General features: G+C 37.8%; 1 protein-coding gene across 1 annotated transcript in view; it reads left to right on the forward strand.

The window, feature by feature from the left end:
- Window positions 1-21,700, forward strand: part of ACSS3 (acyl-CoA synthetase short chain family member 3) — a 78,962-nt gene that overhangs the window by 35,949 nt on the left and 21,313 nt on the right. Inside the window, exons 8-9 of the mRNA XM_050324737.1 lie at window positions 2,962-3,113; window positions 11,618-11,721. Coding sequence (XP_050180694.1) covers window positions 2,962-3,113; window positions 11,618-11,721 — 256 coding nt within the window. The remainder of the gene's footprint in view (window positions 1-2,961; window positions 3,114-11,617; window positions 11,722-21,700) is intronic.

A 21,700-nucleotide genomic window follows, 5' to 3' on the forward strand; every position in this document is an offset into this window, starting at 1 on the left:
CAGTCTGTCAGCATATTCTGAATTCAAGTACCCTGTTTATATTGCTAACTTCTAAAAAAGTCAAAATTGCATGTGGTAATAAGCATCTCATGGCATTTTGCAGTACTTCTTAAAATTTTTGTATAATAAATGAGAACTCTCTCTGACAATTTTATTTTTAGTTTTTTTGGGCTCTAAAATTAATTTGCACTGTCTCAGATTTGGTTTACTTATGTCAGTTTTTGTTTATGCATTTGCTAAACTGGCAACAGCTGCTGAGGCCCCCCTGGTAACTTATACTGCAGAATTAGTAAGAATATTTTACAGCTGGACCAGATTTTTTTTCCCCCGAAATGAATATCTTAAGTGTTGACTTATTCTTTAGGTATTATTTCCTATTAACTCTTAGGTGAATTTTCTGTTCCTCCTACTGTTTGTGTTTTATTTGGTTTATCTCCTGGTTTATTTTGGTTTATCTACCAAGACTGGTGGCTCCAAACCTAAGCTGCTGTAGCTTACTTGTGACATAAATATCAACCTGTCAGAGTCCTGCATGCCTATCCATGCACTACTGAAGGTTTAACCACTTGTGTGGAAGATGCTCTTCGGCTCAGGCTTGCTGAAAGTGTGAGGCATAGGCATGTCTGTGACGTAGCTTGGAGAGGGATCAGGTGTGCAGTGGGACCTGGGAGCGAATGCGTGTACTCAGGGTCAGACACAGCCCTTTTATGGGCTCTGGATATTTCCATTTGGTTAAAATTAACAGCCTACTTTATTACTGGCAGACTAACCAATTTCAGATTGCTCCACAGCTAGGTTTTTTGATGTCCAAGATGATTGATACTGGTTCAATTACCTAATTAGTTAATCAGAAGTTTGTGGAAATTTGGAATTTTTCAGGGTCTGAGTCTTGTTTTAGAATTACTGATGTAGGCTTGAGCTCCTAAGCAGGTGGCTACAGATCTGCAGGTGTAGTGAACATAGGGAGAGGATGTCAGCTTGAATGAATAGGTTAATGTACAAATACTGATGAACAAACAAAAGTTGTGATGAAGAAGTCTGCTAGGGTGATGCTTCAAGATAGTCTTGGAAAAGATTTTTCTTTGGAAACTGTATGTTATCTGACAGCATAAAGGTCATAACTCACTTTTTCAACAAACAAATAGCATTATGTTGCATTTCTATTTGGTAATTTAGGATAGGCTATTTGCAAAAAGCGAAGTTTTGGCATTGGTTATACTACTCTGCTACTTGGGCTGAGAACTGGGTTTGTTTGTTTATTTTCTCTCCGTTCTCTGGGTTTGTTTATTTTCTCACTGCTTGCTCCATCCCTTAATAAAAAAAAAAAACAAACCAACAAACAAACAACTTTTCAATTGTGCATTCTGTTTTGTCATGTTTTTTTAAATCTTTTGTGATGAGCATCTTTCCAAGCACACCTCTCACCAGCAGCAGTATCTCACCATAAAGCTGCAAAACCTAGGTATCCGTCATAGGCCATCCTGTGTTCTTTGAATCTGATTAATGGTTCATTGAGGCTCTTGCCAGGCACTGGCATGCAGACCAAGCCTGGGGAAGACAGCAGAGGGGAGGTCAGATGGGAGTGAGGGAAAGGGATGAATTCCTGTGAGCCTGCATCACATGCTGCTTATTATATTGGGATGGGGCAACTAACTTGATTAGTGTGTATTTTCATAAAGACATTTACTGTACTACCTCATTATTACCAAATTTTGTAAATTTTTTTTAAGATATTCAAATGCCTCTCTTCCTTCTGCATTTTGGTAAAATCAAAAATATTATTTAGAGTTTCATATGCTGTTTTTTCCCACTGGACCGATCAATCTATCTATTCCAAATTTGCATTTACACAAGGATGGTGAGGGCATGAATTTGTCTTGTCACTACTGGTGAACTGCTGAAAGGATGATGACATTTCAGTAGTGAAACTTTCTCTGTGTTTGTGGCTTCTTACATAAAGCATTGACAAAGCTGTGTTTGCAGTATGAAAAGTGTATGTCTCTCTTGACTTGCATGTTCTGTCAAAGTCACACCTGTAAGTGTGGCCTTTCTAGTGAAAAGGTTATGGTGATACCTGTAGAGCTAAAACTCATTCTACATTAACATCATCTTTTAATAATTTCAGAGGATATATGGAGCAGTTCATGCACTGCACTGACTACATACAGTAACATTGTGACTATATAATCCTGTGCTGACTGCTTTTCATATTTTCAGCACCACAGGAAAGCGTTCTTGATTATTTTTGTATTAGAATTACTTATCATGGAACAATTTTCATAAATTATTACTTCATTTTACAGTTCTCTTGACTGTGCCCTTTAGCCCAAGACAATATTTAATTAAAAAAAAGAAACCAACCAAATAACCCCAAACCAGACCACAGTCTAGTAGGACACCAAAACAGAAAAGGGGCTCTTCAGTATCTCTCCAGGCTTTGAGTGGGCTAGCAGCACAAAGGTTCCAAGAAGCCAATTGTAAGCAGCTAGGTGGGAATTTTTCCAGATTTGAGAGAAATTTCTAGTTAAGAAAAAGCTGCCTGTGCATGGGAATATAGCTGCAGTACCAGTGTGTCCAGAGACTCCTCATTCAAAGGGTGGGTGTTTTCCAGACTGCTTCTCAGTCAGGATGTATGTAGACTACTCCCTCTGCTGGCAGTGCAATAACAGCTCTTTGTGTCTGTCTTTTAATTTGCATGTCCATTTGTCCTAATTTTCTAAGCAACTAGTATGTACTGTGTTGTGTTCATGTAAGAGGTGGTACCCAAACCTTGTGAATTAAATTCTACAAGTGAATATATTCATAGTATTATTGTTATTTTTAACAAAGCCTTCTTTAAAGTGTTACTTGAAATTACTTCTGTTGCTGTGCTGCCACTACTGTTACGTGTTCAAGCCTTGAACTGTCAAGGAATTATGATGTATTTTTATTCTGTGACATTTTAAATTATTCTCTCCATAGGGGAAGCCTGTGGGAACGCCAGATGCTGGTGCCTATTTCCGTGTGCTAGCAGAGCATGAAGTAGCTGCCTTCTTTACTTCACCAACTGCAATTAGAGCAATCCGTCAGCAGGACCCTGAGGCAACCTTGGGAAAGCAGTACTCTCTGAAAAGGTGAACTAAGGATACACTAGAAGCAGTGTGTTCCAGAAACAAAACTGGATGAACTAAGAATAATGGAGTATCTACCCACCTCTGTAGAGCAGCATTTTAACATATTCTTGAAAATTTAGGTGTACAGGTATTTGCTTACAAATTTATACTGATAGTCAGAGGAGATGAAAGCTGTTAAAAAATCTCGGACTAACATAAAGAGCTTTTACTGAGTTAGGATTTCACATCCATCCTAAATTTTACTGTGTTTATTCCCTGTAATTCCCAGTATTGTGTACTGTTTTCCCACATAACTTCTCATTTTGTTGAGTGCACAGGATCTTTAGTGATTGCTAAATCAGCAACTAGTCAATGTTTTGGTTGTCCTCCCCATAACTTTGTTATTTTTTATGATTATGTGCTCCAAAGACTGAGCTATTTGCTATCTCATACTGGTTTTAAGGTGTTTATCAGTATACTATCAGCATGCTTCAAAATCATGACTGAATTCATCCTCACAAATCCCCTGTGAGATGAGAGAGTGGTATTATCTGTATTTTGCACATGGGAAGCTGAGGCATAGAGAGATTAAGGTCAAAGTCTTCTGGTAGTTTTGAATATCCAGTCTGAGCCACTGAACTATCCCTGTTTTAGAGTTCTTAGCATCATATGGCTAAAATGTGTTATTAGCATTACGTTAATAAAATGGTTGTCACAGTGACTTGGATCTGTGCGTATTTAGTATTTCTAAAGACCAAGTTTCTGTATCTTATGGTAAACATTCTAAAAATGGAAAATAAATGGATTTGGGCCATATCTAATCTTGAAGTTCAATAAATTGCTCAACATTAAATGGACTGTGTCAGACTGTATAGGCAGTGTTCAGTCACAAGAACATCTATTATTACCCCTGTCCAAAGAGAAGGGGAAGATGCAAAGCCATGTAGCTTCATTAGACTTCCATATTCTTATTTGCTCAGGAAAGTTTATTATTAGTGTTGCCTAAAAGACCTCAGAGAAAAAGACTCCAGGCCAATTTGGTGTATAAGATAAGATAAAGAGAGCAGGTCCTAGGGGAATACATACCATGTGAGCGCATCCAGACCATGGTTCTATGATTTTATCATAAGGTCCATTCAGTCCCATTTCTGTCCACTCCTTTTTCTGCTCCATTCTGCCCCCCAACACACCCCTTTGGGAGTTGGGTCTGGGGGCGTTTGGGACCCCTTCTTCCTAATCTTCATCTTCTTCACAGCACGCACAGTCTTGGAGTTCCTCCAAAGTTCTGGGCTTGAAGATTGCTGTGTCTGTGTGATATCTTCTGGTCCAGGACTTAGGGTGTTTTTCTACAATTCTACCTTGAAAAGAAGACTAAGCACGCTAATGGAATTTTAGAGGGATTGATATGAAATGGGGTAGTAGGGTTGGGTATGTATAAACATTATGCTGCGGGGTAAGGGATGTAATACAGCTACATTAAAATCTACATTCACTACACATCTAATATCTATAAAAGTTAAAAATCAAAACAAATCTCTGAGGCATCATTAGTAAGCTTGTTTTAATTCCTGAAGTATTCATTATGAGTTCGTCTTACTTTCTTCCATCTGTTTTGAGTGTTATCATCAATCCTTACCCCTACTTGATGTAGGAAACAAGCTCCTTTGAGACACCACTGCACTATTCTTCTGTGATGTTTATTGACAAGAAAGTGATTCAGATGCTGGAACATTTAATTGCTGTTCTTTGGCATTTTTAGGCAATGACTTAACTTAGTCTGTCTTTAGAGTATTCATTTAATGGGAAATCTGCTAGCCTGCTTTGTAAGTCGTCGTGTTTACTGACCAATGAGAATTCCAGATAAGAGTCTTCTTGCTGAAATCAGTTGCCACAGATATAAAGAGGTACTTCCTCGTTCCTATGCAATGCATATGGAATGAGCTTCTCCATTTGTCTGCAAATTTAGTTGTCTCATAATTCACTCATCTTTGGACCATGTTGTTCACTGGGACATGACATCTCTTTACGAAACTCTCTAACACAGCGTTTTTAAGAAAGTCCAGCAGGTGATTAAAATTTCCATTCTAGGAAAATACTAGGGTTTGGGTGTTACTTGGATGGACTTCTCTATTCAAGGTCAAGGGAATTCTGTCTTAATCACTTTGAAATCAGTCTTACTTTTAGTTCATTTAGTTGATCTATGATGCTTTCTTCTTTCTGCTGAAGAATCTTAGAAATGAGGTATCTTTCTGCTACCTGGGCTAAAGTGAATCCTTACTTTAGAGCCTCCACATCCAAGAATGCAGTCTGAAAAGAGATTTCCACCATGGACATTTCATTCCTGAGAAATTGTGTTAAAAAAAATGGTAAAGGTCAATGTCACTTCTAAAAAAATCATGCTAAAAAATACAGTTTGTTACTGTTAAGGAAAAGAGTTGGTAGGCAATGCCAGCTTCCAGTATACAAGGGAGTACTTGATTTACAGGAGTAAATTGAGTTATAAACAGACTTGTGTTCTTTTGAAATGACAAAAGTTAAATAAATTTCTGTTAAGAACTGATATTTCTGGCATCACTGGCCTCTGCACAAAACTATATGTAAGGTTTCCAAAGGATCTAGTGTGTATGCTTTAAATTCCTTGTGGCTATTGCAATCAAATCTTGAAATTTTTTTGCTTTTGACACAAAATGTGTCTTAAACAAAAGCCCTGTTCAACCATGTATTTGTAGGGGAGCTAAAGACACAGGTTTTGATACTATCCAGTGCTGCTGAGCAGGCTGTCTGATCACATTGCTGCTGCCTGTTGTGTTTGAAAAACAAGTAACATCCAAATTCTATGAGCCTCATCTACCTGAGCATGTTCTATTTGAATCCATTCTCATGTTCCTGAGGTAGCTTCGTAACACCAAGCCATTAACTCTTCCCATATTTAGAATCACACTTTGTTCTATAATTGACATAATTGTTATGAGCTGGTCACTCTGATTTTCAAGTGATTGGCAACTGATGGTTTTGCATGAAATGGGGGCAACAACTCAGCAGATTAGATTAACGTAGAAGTTACAATTCGACATTTGTGTCTCATAGTCTACTTTACTTTCTTGACTGTCTTTTTGTCTGTTGAGAAATGGTCTACCGTTTTGTATCATGAGAATTTAGCGATTCTAGCTTGTTCACCTGATACCGGATATTAATGCACTTGCTTTTGAAAGAAATATGAGACTGCATAAAAACTGTGCAGAAATAATGAATATAAAATAGATAAGGAATTCCATTATCTGTCTCATAACAGAGGAACAAGAGGATGTGAAATTAAAGTAGCAAGTTCAAAACTATAAGAAGGAAATATTTTGTCATAGAATTGGTGTTTCAACCATGCTGCTAGAGGATATGCGATTAAGGCACAGAATTTAGGACAATTGAAGTGCATTATGCAGTTCTGCCTGCTGCCCCCTACTCTGTGCTGCTGTAGATCATGTGTGGCTGTTCCTGTTGGAGTCCTGAGCTGTGCTCATGAAGAGCCTTTGTGGGGCTCTCCCTCATCCACGCTGTGAGAAGGAAATGAGCTGCAGTTGTGTTCTGTGCTGTCACCCAAACCTCCAGTGCTTGGATACTCATGGCCAAGATAGAATCTGTGCAGGGATGGAAATGAACAAACCCATCAATCGAGAAGAATAAGAAGGATCTGAAAATACTGCTTTTATATTTTACATGCTTAAATATATATATGTCAGTAGACTCCAGGTGCATTAACATGTAGTAAGAGTTCTTTATTTCCAGTGTATGTTAAGAAGTGCAAATGAACCTTTGTTGCTGTCTTTTTAGGAAAAAAATATTATTTAATATGATGCAGATAGAGGGGTTTTTTTTTGCTGGAAAACATACCTTAAACTAGTGTGTGCAATCCAGAATTAGAAAAACCCAAAACTTCCATGATCTTTTAATTTGAAAAAGTGAAGCTCATATTATTACCCATGTGAATATTCCTGCTTCTGGGAAATGTTTTGGAGATGTGGTTTCTTTTGTGCTTGGGGTGACACCAAAATGTACATGCTGTATTGAACAATTTAGATTGCAACAGGATCATTAGGGACATTGATCTGTCCTCTACATCAGGTAATACCATAATTTGACTCTGCTTCACTCTTGGACAGGGTCTAAAAGCCTGAGTGTGCTGAATTTCATGTAAGAAATGTAAATTTTTCAGAACAGCTGAGGACATATTTATTTAACAGAGAGGTTTTAAGACCTTTCTTCTCAATTAACTGCATTGCAGTGGTAGATAATTGCAGTGACAGGTGCACTGAAAGGCTTTGAAGGTTTAAGTGGACTATTAAAAAATTGTTCAGTGGGACATTTCATAACCATTGCCATTTCTTGTTTTGCTATACTGTTTGATAGAGAAAATAAATCCATAGTTCTTATGTTTTGTTAGGCTTGTGGCACTTTGCTCTGATACTCTTTTTGATGGTTTTGTGCTGTAAAATTGCCAAAGAGCTAATTTTTCTTCTTTTCACAACATAGAGTTGATCTTGACCTGCAGATTATTAAATGTGATTATTAAAGCTGGCATTTCAGAAGAGAGGAATTCTTCTTTTGGCTCAGGGGATAAGAAGGTATCTTAACTTTTTCATCAAGTCTTATAAGTTTCTGCTGTTTTAATAACCCTTTTTTAAAACACGGACACTTAAAAATTTTTCATTGCTTTATGTAATTAATGCATTCATTAATTTAAATTTTAAGTATAGCTGGAATGTTGTTTTTAACATGCTTAAGGACTGAATTTTCCATATAATGTAAATTGAGCACTGCTTAACAGAAGTGCCCTGCATGTGAACGTGAGTCTTAAAGAAGTCTCATATAATACGTATTTGTGGTTATTACTTAAATGTTTTGTTTTCTTCTACCATAAACTTCTGTGTTAGAATTCTAGTTAGCTATTGACTATAACTGGCAGCGATGGCTTGTGCTTTACAATTAAAGCATTCAGCTGCAAGATGATGATTGGGGTCCCACTCATTACAATCAGTATCTTCCAGTGTGCTCAGAAAGCAGTTTACCAAAATGATGTTGAGTATTTATGAGTACAGAAAAATTTGCTTATTTGATGTGATAGGTGCTTGTGCATTTGACCTCCTGCCTTCGGTTCTAAGTAAGAAGCCACTCCAAACCCTCTTGGAAAGGAGGGTTGGCCAAAATCCTGTTCTGAAATTAAGTTGAATTCTTTCATCTACATGTTCAAGTTCAATATGGTAATATTTTTCAAGATCTTCTGACTTTCCTAAGTTTGTAACTAAATGTGTAAGTTGACTTTTCTATGTTGAAGTTATTATTATGGCTACCTCTATGATTGTTTCTGCTACAGGTAAGAGCATTCTCATGTTTTTATATCTAGCTGGTGCAGGGGTCCCTATGTTGGTGATTAGTTCTAATCTTTTGCTTGTGGAAGTTTTTTTTCCTCTAGCTGTAGATCTGTAAATGGATCTGAAAGACAATAAACTCGTCAAATTTTTGATGTCTAGGCCAAGCATCGCTATCACAATTTTAGGGCACATGGCTTGTTACACTTACAATGTTTCATCACAGGATTTACCTACTCTGTTTCCAGATGTTGCTTTAATCTGTACGTTCTCCTGCCTTGCATCTACATAGTGAGTAGGTCACTAGTCCTTACACTGTGAAAGGCTGCATTTTACGTTATCAGCTTGTATCTGTCCTCTGGAGGAGAATGGAGTGTGAATATTTAAAGTATGCTCTTTAGTTTGGGCACTTGTTACGGCATGTCTGTGGTCTCTATAGTAGAAGTCAATCTGTAATTTCCCTCTTAGAGGTGTTCCCAGTTCTATGGTCAGACAGGCTGATCTGTGCATTTCTCTTTCTCATTTCTGACACCATTTGGTTATGTGCATTGATTTTTCTAATTAATTTCCTAATCTGCTTTCTGGATTTCATTTCCATGGAAAGATGAATCTTGTAGTTTTCTCTCTAAATTACCTGACTCTGAAGGGGAAATTTGTTTCATGCCTACCATGTCTAGGAATTCTCTCCTTTTTTGGCCTCAAGGCTACAGGTTTTACAAAATCACTGCAGATTATGTCCACTTCTGAAGGACAAGAGCCAGGTCTTTTGTTCAGCAATTGTCTTCAGTCAAAATGGACTGAGGGAAGACTTGAAATGAAACAAAATGTCACTGGTATTGATCTGGCAGTGGGAAAGGGTGCTGCAATCCTAACAAGGGAACGTTTTGGAGAAGTGTTTTTAATGCCCGTGTCTGATGTTGTGTCACATGAAGCTCTGTTCATATAATGAGACATTCTATCATCTTGGAAGCCTAAGGGGGATTGATGCAGTACTTGGTAAGAGTGTTTCTACAGTTTCTCCTGAGTTTAAGAAATGTTTAGTCACTTGTAGAGTGTGTATACCTGTACACTTGAAGAAAGAGGTTCCTTGCTAGTAAAGAGAGTTCTGATGTGGAGTCTGAATCTGTGTTTGCCTTTTGTCTTTTTTGATCATATGCCATATAGGGAGAATTTGGGAGAGGGAAAGCACAAGCCCCCACCCTGTGTGGATTCTGCAGAAAGGAAGCGAGTTCTTTGGCCTGTCGCAGTTGGGTACGTGCAAGGCAGTTCTGCAGTCAGAATTCACATTATACCTTGTGGCAGGATTGCACTTGGTGGTTACAGACAGGTGTTAACGTGGTTGAAGTGTTTCAGGTTGCCATGCCAGTCTTCCAGGGAAGGAGGTGCAGTCTGTTGTGATTTATCTGTAAAATAAAAAGAGAAGTTGTGTCTTAGATTTCCCCTGGTTTACATATTACTTCCCAAATAGATGGTTTCTGTTTCAAAATCTTACTTCAATAGGAACATGTTTAAGTGTGCAGCAAAATAGCAACATGCAAAACTTTAAGATGTTCCTGATATCCTTTTTCAGAGGTAACAGAAAATTCATTTGAAGTAATAATGCAATAATTTAATAGCTGTGTCTATTGCTATTGTTTTAAACAGTAGCTTAGCCAAGTGTCTATCATTTGTCTTAGTCATGTGTCAGAGTTACTCTAGGGCCTTGGATTTTGTTTTATTTTTGTTTTCATTTGGTTTTTGTTAGGTAAAAAGTAAACCTTACCCTTCTGAATCTCTTAAAGATAAATTACTCTCTAAAGTTGCCTCTTATTCTTTGTGGACTATAGAGGATACCCAGAAAACTAGTTCAGCGTTGACATATTTTTTGGATAGTAAGAACCAAGTAAGATAAATAGCATACTCCCTGTAGAAATCATACTGTCAACAACACAGACAACAAAACTAGGAAAGTACTAATGAGAAAGTGTTGAATATAAATCAACAGTTTATCTGATTATAGTTGGCTGGGCATTTCATCTCTACATCATGAACATGAATTAGAAGTTCTGTGTTGTATGTGAAGAGGATTGCTTATTTCTTTGTCAGTGTTGTAGGGACAAGATCATAAATGATTCTTATCTTTAGTATCTTCTTATTGGTTGGTGGTGTCTGGCCAGTGCCATGAGTATCCATGACTATAGAACGGAGTAGTTCAGTTTGAAGTGACCTATAGTGCTAATCCACTCCAGCTGCCTGACCACTTAAGGGCTGACCAAAAGCTGAGACATTGCTGTTGACTAGGGACAAAAAGGGACAAGCTAGGGACATTGTTGAAATGCCTCTTAAACACTGACAGGCACAGGACATCAGCCACCTCTCTAGGAAAGCAGTTAGTCAAATGAGCTGAAGTCTAATGCTGAGTGCTTTTCTGATTGTCATAAACTACTAGGATTAGTGAGGTTTTGTGTGTATTTATGTATATGTAGCCTGCTTCACCACAAGAAAATGGCTTTATCCTGTTGTTTCCCCCACAACTCATTTCCAAATGCCTATAAAAAGATGACTTGAGTTCAAAAAATACTAAAATCTGTTGAAATGGAACATTATTAAAAATGTAAAACTAAGAGTTATGCTACAGGTATTTCCTTTTAGTTCTGTGTATTTCTTTACTACTTTTTCTGATAAATCTTCTGGATTCTTTTTTGATATTCCATTCCTGTGTGTCGCCTAATGGATATCTACCTAGTTCCTATGTACATTTAATTATTTTTTATTTCGACTGATAGTTGGTTGCCTCTGGTCTCCCAATGTCTTTGCATTCAGAAAATAAAGCTTCTTTTACATGATGAAGTATTAATTAATTATATAAATATATAATTATATATACTATAATTATATATACTATATAAATATTACATTATCATTATATAATATATTATTAAAATGTATGATATAATATATTCTGTATAATTATATTATATGTATAATGAATAACTTTATACATAATTATATATTGCAGCATAAATTAATACTGCAAATATTCTAATCATTACTTAGTAGGAGGGAGCATACAAAGACTAAGAGCCCCCATTTATCTGGGAACAGTGACCAGAGACATTTATTGTATCTGTTATCTTGTTTTCCTTTGCACATCCAGATTTATACTTTCTTTATTTTTATTTAAAGGCTCAGAACGTTATTTGTAGCTGGTGAGCACTGTGATGTGGACACGCTAAAATGGTCAAAAGAAGTTTTCAAGGTACCTGTCTTGGACCACTGGTGGCAAACTGGTGAGTGTTTTAAAACACTGTTTGTAAAATAGAGTGAGGAGAGATTTTCGGGTTTGTTTCCTGACTCTGCAAGTAGAACTGTTATTTCTTTCCATGAAAACTTAAATAGGTAGGATCAAGTGTGAAAATAAAAATTCAAGCAGGAGGAATATTTTTTGGAAGTGGTCTGAGAAGTGACTTCAGGATACATTTAGAACACAGCATTTTTAAAACCTATATAGAAAAAAAGGTATTTTCTGATATCTGTGTTTAAAACAAGGGTTGCATCAATATTTTTTCTGGATGTATTTATGTGTGACTGTTTTGACAGAAAATTTGCTATTTAAGGCTTAGCTTAAGTTTTTTCCATATAGGTTTTGTGTAATTAAAAATGAACAATCTGCATCAGAGTAGACTCCTTGCTCTTTAATATTGTTCTGTATGGATGTCATCCAACTTCTAGTGATTATTTTGGAGTGTCTCCCATTTATTTCACTGGAGGAAGATTAGGTACTTAGACTGCAATGAAGGAATCAGGGTACCAATCTATGTGTACCTTTGCAAAAATCCCAATTGAATTCTGGATTAAGGCTTGATCAAATGTATCTATAACTAAGGAATCATGTATTTTTAAATTTTACTGTTACAACATAGGATTTGGATTTTGCTTCTTACATACATTATTGCTATTTAAATAAAGGAAATGTATTCCAGCAGCTCTGTCATTTCTCTGTATCTCTCTCTCTGAAGTAAAATCTTCTGAGATTCGCCCATGATGGGTCAGATAGCAGATATATAAGATTAGAATAAAAGTGGAAAACTATTTAGTTCCTCTATCTATTATATAATTAAATCAGTTGAGGAGGCTTAAAATGCCTAATCTCCCTAAATATCCCTAAATGTCCTTAACATTGGGACACTCCCCATCCCAATCTTATATAAATACTAAAAAAATACAGGAAGATAGTAGTACCATTTTTTATTTAATCTTGATTTAATCTGCTAATTAACTGATTAATATTTTGCTCAGTTCTCTATGATCCTAATGTCTTTAGGCAAAAACAGACCTGAGTGATGCAAAATGAACAATATCCTGAAAAAGATTAAAAGATCACATAATGTCTTTGACTAACTACTGAACTTTCAGTAAGCAATATTACTGTATTTGATTTTATCTATCTTTGTGCAGATACATAGATATATAAAAATCGCCTCCCATCCAGTATTTAAACACATTAATAACATTTCCTCTGAGCCTTCTCCAGACTGATTTTGTTTTCAAATAAGTGAAATGAATACAGAAATAGAACTGTTATACAAGAAGTATTTGGCCTTCACAAGTGTCATATGTTTTCCTGGTAATAGATGCATTATGACTATAAGTGCTTTGAAGCGTTTAGAAAATTCTGAAAGAGTTGCTGGTTTCTCTTCATGCTTATCTTCTCTTCAATTCTAAGAATAAGCATAGAAATTCAGGTACTTTCAGAAAATATATTACTTTTTAAACAGATCTTTTTTTTTTTTTTTGAGAAATGGGCTTCGGATTTTCAAATACCCTTATCTTATTTTGTCACCTTTCTTTATCTCATGTGTTGGTACATTTGCAAGAAATGAGGGAAATACTCTGCTTCCAGATAGCTGTACACAGCTGTTGATGTACATATATTAATATGGCTCCACAGTCAGGTTAATACTTAACATCACAATTTCTAGATTGTGCAAGCAGGCCTGAAGCAGTCATTCTCAGTGCTATAATATGGGAAGGCTTGCCCAATTGTTTAAATAAGAATATGCTTTAATTAGCTCAACACTGAATATACTGCAGTATCTCCTTTTAAACACTGGAAATAAGTGTCCCAGCTGAGGTGGGCGGCATTCTTTGATACCGCTGCAGGTTAGAATCTAATACAAAGTTAAAATAGAGTAACTATATAGATCAGCTTTCAGAAAGCTATTTGTTACTAAACCTCTGTTGCAGAGAAATGACCTGTCTTATGAAAGCACTTAAGTGTGCACCTGTGTTGTATTTGACATTTAAAATGTAAAGTAATACCCTAAGCCATGAATTAGACTAAATGGGCAAATTGATTGGGGGAAGGAAGTATTTGTGATACCCTTCTGTAGGAATGGATTTGCCCTATATAGGATGGAAGAAATCCTGCCAGAGATGGACTGGTGAAGGAAAAGAAGAAAACAGTGCAAGGGTTATAGAAACAGAAGGTTTTAATTTTGTTTAAACGGATCTTAAGATGGCTTTTCTGTATTTTGCAAAGTCACTGCTTCTCCTTCCCGACACCCCCCTGTGAAGGACCCTTATGCAGGAATGTCCTGGGAAGATATCCTGAGGTCTTCCCATTGGCCTTTGTTTCACCTCTTTCTATTGGCTGTTAACTCTTTACCTGATTGGGTTTTTCTGTGGTACCTTGACTTCGTAATTGGTCCCTTTCCAATCCCCCTGAAACCCATATAAACCCCCATCCCCAAATAAACTCTCTCTTTCGTCCGTCCCTCAGCCGTGGTCCTGTGTGTCCTTACGGGCTCATAGAGCCACGTGCTCGAGGGGCAGTTGGGAGAGCATCACACCTCCAGAGAATGGTTTAACACCCAAGACCTGAAGGTGCCCCCTCTCCAAATCAGCCGTCGTACCCTTCCTGTTTTAAATGAAACATGCTGAGATAAATAGCTTGGTGGTGGCTGTCTAGGTGTGTGATTTGAGAGTGGTCTAAACTTCCATAAGGGCAAGTCACCAATGAAAGAGGGAGCGGAGCATTCCTCCTTTGTCTCTGGCACTGCCTTTGTACCTCTATTGTTAGGCCAGTCCTACCATGCATGCGGCTGCATGACAAGCAGAATCAGAGCATTGATTTAGGCAAAGATTTACCTGGCTGAAAGAAAGACTAATAATACTTCTTTAAAAAAATATGAATGAGTTCAGTTCTTTGAAAAAAGGTGGGGAAAAGGAAGATGGGAACATATAAGTGTAGAAGGATAATGAGACCACCCTTTTTTTTACAGTTATCTTCACTGATACGCTATTAAATTAGTTCAAGTCAACTGTGAAGTGTTCCATTGTGCATTTTAATTACAAAATCATCCTTCTTCATATAATGGATACTGAAAATGAATATGGCTGTCACATCGTTGTCTGTTTTAGCTCTTTTCCCAACAGTAACCTTTATCTGTGGTGTCTGTAGTGTATGGCCTGGTTGACTGAACACACTTGGTACTCTTGTACAATAAAGAATGTAGAGAAATAAGGGGAACTTCAAGTGGAAATACTAAACAGCAAGTAGTCATAACCAAAAAAAAGCCAAATTTTTGCACAATGTACCGGTCCTATTGTACAAATATATCTACTCTGAATTGTCTGTATAATTAATGGATCTTTCTAGTTTCCTTTGTCACCTTTTAAAAAATGGATTGTTTCATTTTCTAGTTATATCTCTTTTCCATGTTTTCTGAGTGAAGTTTCTACATGACCGTTTCTGAGTAGATAAAGTTAAGCAGTTAAGAAGAGCTTTTTTTAAGTCTCTGTGTACAATTTAACCAAGTGAGAAAGATCAACTTTAATTTTACTTGGATGTGAACAACAGGTGAAAAACACTGTTGCTTTGCCATGATGCTTTCAGTCAACTTGTAGAGGTTTTACATGCTGTTTTATACAGTGCTAGAGGGATGAACAAACATATTTTGCAGCCATCCCACCTCAAGGTAAGAAGTTGTTGTGGTCTGCTGCCAAGGGAATGTAACCTGAATTGTAAGCCTGATGGAGAAGGTCATGCTTTAGAAGTGATATTCTAGCTTTGCTTAAGTTTGTAAGCAGTTGAGAAACATCTTGTAAGGCAACTATGAAAATCTTGATTGCAAATCATTCAACTTACGTAACATCTTATATACTAACTTATATACTAACAGTGTGGGTGCAGCTATGCTGTGGATTTTTGTTGACACTATCACACATCACGTTGTATTGAGATTATCCAAACTGTTCTCCTCTGTGCATTTTAGTGCTCCAGGATAATAGTGGCCAGATGTCATCTCCTTGTTTAAGTGTTGATGGACAATTAGCATCAGACTGTAGTTAAACAGGCAGCACTAGCTGGATATGCTTAGTCTTTCTACACATTAACTATATAACATGTTTTATGTACCAACATGGTGTAGATCTCTTCCAGGGAAGTGGTAAAGAAAACATGTTGGCAAAATTATACAGTGGATATTTTTGAGGCCTTGCTAAAGGCATGGCTGAGCTGTACTGTACAGAGGCTAAGACAGTTATTTGAAATTATCTTCCAAGACCAGTAAGCATAAGACTAAAATGATGCTTGGGCTACCAGCCTGCAGCATGACTATCTAGACAGAATTTGTCAGGGTTAACAGCACTAAATCCAAGTTGTGAGTGAGGCCACCTACTGTTACTGCAGTTAGAAGCTTGCTTGGGTACTAGTGATGAAGGACTGACAGAGAAACTGACTTCTTTGCTCCGCACAGTCATATGCTGAAGGATTAAGGAATCGAGGTCTGTATGAATACTTGATGATCTGGCCCCTGAATCTTCAGGACACTGCCAGTGCATATGATTTCTGTGATGCATTAGATTTGGTTTTATTATAAGGAAGCAGTATGATATACTGTGATTTTGAGTCTTATAATTCATCTGGTAGTGTGGTATTCTGTTCCAGGATGGCCAGTAGTTGCCACACTAGAGAGCATTTTGCTGTAACTTTCTTGAATTCTTCATTGCACCCTTTCTAGCATAATTAATGTTACTTTGTGGAGGGAGAATGTGCAAGGAGTCTCTTTAGAGATGCATTCTTGTGGTGTGAATTGATTTTTTATCAGTTGCTGCCTAAGCTTTCTGCCTTCATAGACTCTCCTTTCTACTTTATCTGTGCTGTCTTCTACTGTATTAATTCCTTTAATTCTCCACAACAAAAACGACAGCCTTGACTGAAGAATGACTCAAAACAGCACTACCACAGTGAGAATTTAGTGTATTAAATTTATTGCATTCATTTGTATGTTAATGTATGACAGTTTCTCCTTTTTCTTCTTTTTCTCTCCTGCTACATAACAACTTCCTACCTCTTTTGCATGCATTCAGTGTCTCTCCATTGCATCCTAAGAAACTCAAACCAGGCAGCTTTATATTACCCACTTAGCACAGACCAAGCTGCAATATTATTGTCAAAATGCAGTATGTTTTCCCTAAGTACTTCCTACCAAAAAGCCCAATATATTTCAGCAGTGTGACAGTCTATTATGCTGACAGAATGTGAGACATCATCTAGAAATTATAATGTATCAGGAATATAAGTGGTACAGAGTAAGTAGTATATTTTTCATATTTAAAGTCCTGAGTTACTTCAAATCTGTTTATTTTAATTGAACTTGACTGTTGACTGTGAATGAGCAAGACAGTTTTGAACACAGAACTTACTAGCTGTTGCTTTGCATTGGTTGGCAGAGCACAGCTTCTTCAAGTCAGGCACAAGGGTAGGTGGAAGCTTTCTGATGAATAAAGTCAGGTATACACTTATGGACTCCCCTTGCTACTTTTAGGAGAATGCACTTTTTATTTCTGGGTCAGCAGTACCTTCTCTGACATAAGAATTGTTTTCCCAGGTGCAAATGCAACAAAAATACCTGTATCAGACTGCTCATGTAGTCTTTCCAATTTATATTGATATTTCAATACTATTGAAATATCTTTATAATAGTATCTTCCACATACTTGAAGAGCAGGACAAACCAAAGAATGTCACATCTGTCAGTACTGAGGGCTATTTTTTTACATTGGCCCTTATTCTGAAAGGAAAAAGCAGAAGGAGGGACTTGGGACACTTGAACAACCTTGATTTTAAGACAACCTGTCATTAACTCTCTCTTCCCTGTCTCAGTGAAGTGCTTTTTGTTATTCTCAGAGGTAAATCTGCTCATCTCCTGAGCAGATGTTGAATGCATTTACCAAACTAGTTGTGAAACATTGCTCTTCCAATGTAAAACATTGCTCTCCTAAATAACTGTTTCATTGGCACATTGTAAGGTGTTATGCAGAAAGGAAATTGTTTTTGTGATCCAGTTGTCCCTGGAAGAATGAGGAATCTCTCTAGGTGCTGTGCATTAATTTCACATAACCTGCAGTGATAAATGAGTGCCATTAAATGAGGTAAGGGTTGTCTGTTCATAAATTCAGAAACCTTGATGTAAGGAATAGAAGAAATACAATGTACGCTTGACAGGCATTGTCCTTCTTCAAACTTGCTGTTTTAACTTTTGAGACCTAAGTCTTGTAACCTGCATATAGGTCCTGACTTGAATTGTAGAGAAACCAATCTTAACTGAAACCAAAGATTCCTAAGCAACTTTTTTTATTGGAAATCCATAAAAGGGCCACACAGTACATGTATTACACCTCATTGTTAAGGAAAGTATCTTACCAGTACCTATTTTTCTGTGTTCCTCTGAACACTTATGATTTCAGGATAAATTTGAATGGAATTCCCCTTTCACTTCAGTATGTTTTCGTTGTGATAAAAAATGCTGTCCTAGAAAGAGGCTGTTGTTTCCTCAGAGGCTTGGGAAATAGATATTTCAATCCAGAATCCCATTTGGAAGATATGTGTTGATTTCCCAAGAAACATACATCATAAAGCTTCATGCTGTCCTTTGACAGTACTCCTTTGTGCTTCTACATTGTAAGGGAATTTTTAGCATTCAGGAACAGTTAACCTAACACAAGGAGCAGATGCTTTTGGGATTCCTTTTCTGAATTAATATCTAATCAAAGCACCTAAAACCAGTATTTTTTTCATGTATATACTAAGTTTTATTGACCCCTGAGAACTGAATGTATGGCTTAGAGATTAGAGTATTGGGTAAATATGAAAATGATATATCCATTGATAATTGAGAAGACAATAGAAGAAATAGCAACAATTATAAGGACCTTTTCACAAAGTTTTAGAACTTATGATTCTTTAGAATAAGTGGACTTTCATTCAGTTGTATTCACTGTTGTCCAAAAAGCAGGGACAAATACAGACAAATTAGTGTAATGAAGTTTCCTTTCTAGTTTCTGTTGATTTCTCTCACGATATACTAGAGAGTCAAACACAAACTAATTTTCAGGAATTTCAGATTCTCTGCCTCCTTTTAGGGTTTTTGAATTGAGAGCTCTTAATTAGAAGTGTTTGTTAATTCCCAGTTCACACCAGTATTACTGGCCATCAGGCTAACAGAGGTAGGTATTCCCTACCTCTCAGTAGCAAACGTAATGCCTGTGTTTTGGTAATAGGAGAATACCTTTCTTGCCTGATCTGTTAGTGTATGGTTTTTAGCTCTCACTAGATATACACATTGCTACCACTTCTTTTCTAACACAATCAAAAAAGAAACTGTCCCTTCTACTGTCTTTTCCAATTCACTGTTCATTCTGTTTCAAGTAAAAGAGGAAAAGTCTTCAGTATAAATACTGTGCAGAAAATGAAGCTACCAAACTGTTGAGTAAATTGTGTTTTTCTCTTACTGCAACTTTTCAGTGTGATCACAGATAGGCTATGGTAGATCCTTTTGATATTGTGCTACCACTGTAATTGTAGCTTGGGTGTTCTGCTTGTTGGAAGAAAAAATTCCACCCATGATTGTGCAGGGAATGTGCATTATGTAGAAGAAGGAATAAGGAAAGATTAGAAAAAAAACCAAGGAAACTTTTTAGCCTGTCTTTATTAGCATAGAGGGTTGATAATTCTTATTTTGTGTCCCACAGCTGGATTTAGGCCCTAGCTTAGCCATACTGTTAAAGTTAAATTTTCAGCTACTTACTAAAACCTACTGTAAAATCTCCACAAGAGTCTGTAATTTTGTTCTTTTTCTTATTTCTTTAAGCACTTGAGAGTCATATAACATCTTCTGAAGTGGCAGATAAATGCTGTGGAGGCTGAGAAAATTCTCAGCAAAAGTAACTCTAATTTCCTAATGCAAGAGAACTGAAAATAGATTTGACCATACCGATCAGATATACATTTAGAGCTGGAAACAAACCTGCTTTGTTTGCTGGCACTTGGAGGGCACATGGACCATGAATTTCAGGACAAGTGACCTGAGACTTGGGACATATCCAGAATGATAAAGCAGTGTGTTTAAAGCAGTAGTCTCATCCCATGTTCCTGCTAATATTTTAAACCACCTACACTTGGTTTTCTGTGACTCAGAGTTACAGCAGCATTTAAAAATGTCTCAGTTTGAGACAATTTGGAGTGGCAGTGACCTTGGACAGAAGTCTTCTCTCTCAGATTCAATACCCCTGATTTCTCCAATACAGAGAGAGAGAGACCAAATACACCTGGATGTAAGAGAAAAGATAACTCTTTACCAAGAAGAATGCTAATAACAATACTGATAAAATTGGGTTAGACTAACTGATAATGAGAAAATTCCGAAGCCCCACCCACCGGACCAAATTGAGATGGCAGCTGGCCTCCCCCACCTGGAAAAAACACGTGTCCTCAGGACAGAGACAAGATGGGCTGCCCTTCCGCCGTGGTTCACCTCCCCCACTCCTGGAAAACCTGGCTGGAATAGTTGGAGAGTCAGTGCTGGCAGGAAGTGGTGGATGGCTGGGATTTGATACTGGCAGATGCTTGCATGGCGCTGGAGTGCAGCTGCAGTGCTTGTACAGGCAGCCAGAGCACGGCTGCCGATCCCCCAGGTGACTGGAAGGACCCACAAGATACCCATTGGATCCAGCAATGAGCCTATGTTGTTGCAGTTGGTTGAAGTGGTGTTCCGTCAAAGTAGTCACAGTCCAGATCTGTCAAGGTCGTGGTGGAAGCCCCAAAACTCAAGGCTCATGTTCCGGTGGGAACATATCTGGTACCTCTGCTGGGGCGGGGAGCTTTACGCTGGATAGTTTAATACTTTGAGTCATTGGATACTTCTGGAGTATTTGACACCTTTTGAGGTGTTGCAGCTGTCTCTATAGCCCATTATGGCTCATCAAGAAGACATGAATACCTTCAGGTGGGGTAGCTTATTGATACTCAGGAATCACTTCTGCCAGGCTCAAGAACATTGCATCCCAATGACAAAGAAATAAGGCAAAGAGGGCAAGTGACTGTGGATGAATAAAGTCATTACTTAAGTGGAAGCAGGGTCAGGCCACTTGGAATGAATACAGAGAGCTTGTCAGAGTAAGTAGAAGCGAGACAAGGAAGTTTAACAAAGACGAGAGCTGGATTCTGCACCTGAGACAGGGCAGCCCCAGATGTACAGAATGGGGAATGAGAGGCTGGAGAGCAGCCCCATGGAAAGGGACCTGGGGGTCCTGGTCGATGGCAAGTTAAATATGAGTCAGCAGTGCCCTGGCAGCCAGGAGGGCCAACTGTGTCCGGGGAGGCATCAGGCAAAGCATTGCCAGCCAGTTGAGGGAGAGGATTGTCCTGCTCTGCTCTGTACTGTTGGGGGCCTCACCTTGAATATTGTTGCAGTTTTGTGAGCCACAATATTAAGATAATTAATTAAGATATTAAGCTTAATAGCATCCAGAAGAGGGCTACAAAGATGTTGAAGGGTCTGGAAAGGGAGCCATATGAGGAGCAGCTGAGGTCACTTGATCTATTCAGCCTGGAGAAGAGGAGACTGAGGGGAGACTTCATTGAAGTCTACAGCTTCCTCATGAGAGGAAGAGAAGGGGCAGGCACTGATCTCTTCTCTCTGGTGACCAGTGATAGGACCCAAGAGATTGTCATGAAGCTGTGTCAGGGATGGATTAGGTTGGATATTAGGAGAAAGTTCTTCACCCAGAGGGTGACTGGGCACTGGAACAGGCTTCCTATGTAAGTGGTCTCAGCACCAAGCCTGACAGAGTGCAACAGGTATTTGGACAATGCTCTCAGGCACATGGTGTGATTCTTGGGGCTCTTCTATGCAGGGCAAAGAGTTGGACTTCTGTGATCCCTTTGGGTCCCTTCCATCTCAGGATATTCCATGATTCTCTGAA

The sequence above is a fragment of the Myiozetetes cayanensis genome, unplaced genomic scaffold, assembly GCF_022539395.1.
Source record: "Myiozetetes cayanensis isolate MyiCay16 unplaced genomic scaffold, myiCay2020 scf3, whole genome shotgun sequence".
NCBI lineage: Eukaryota > Metazoa > Chordata > Aves > Passeriformes > Tyrannidae > Myiozetetes > Myiozetetes cayanensis.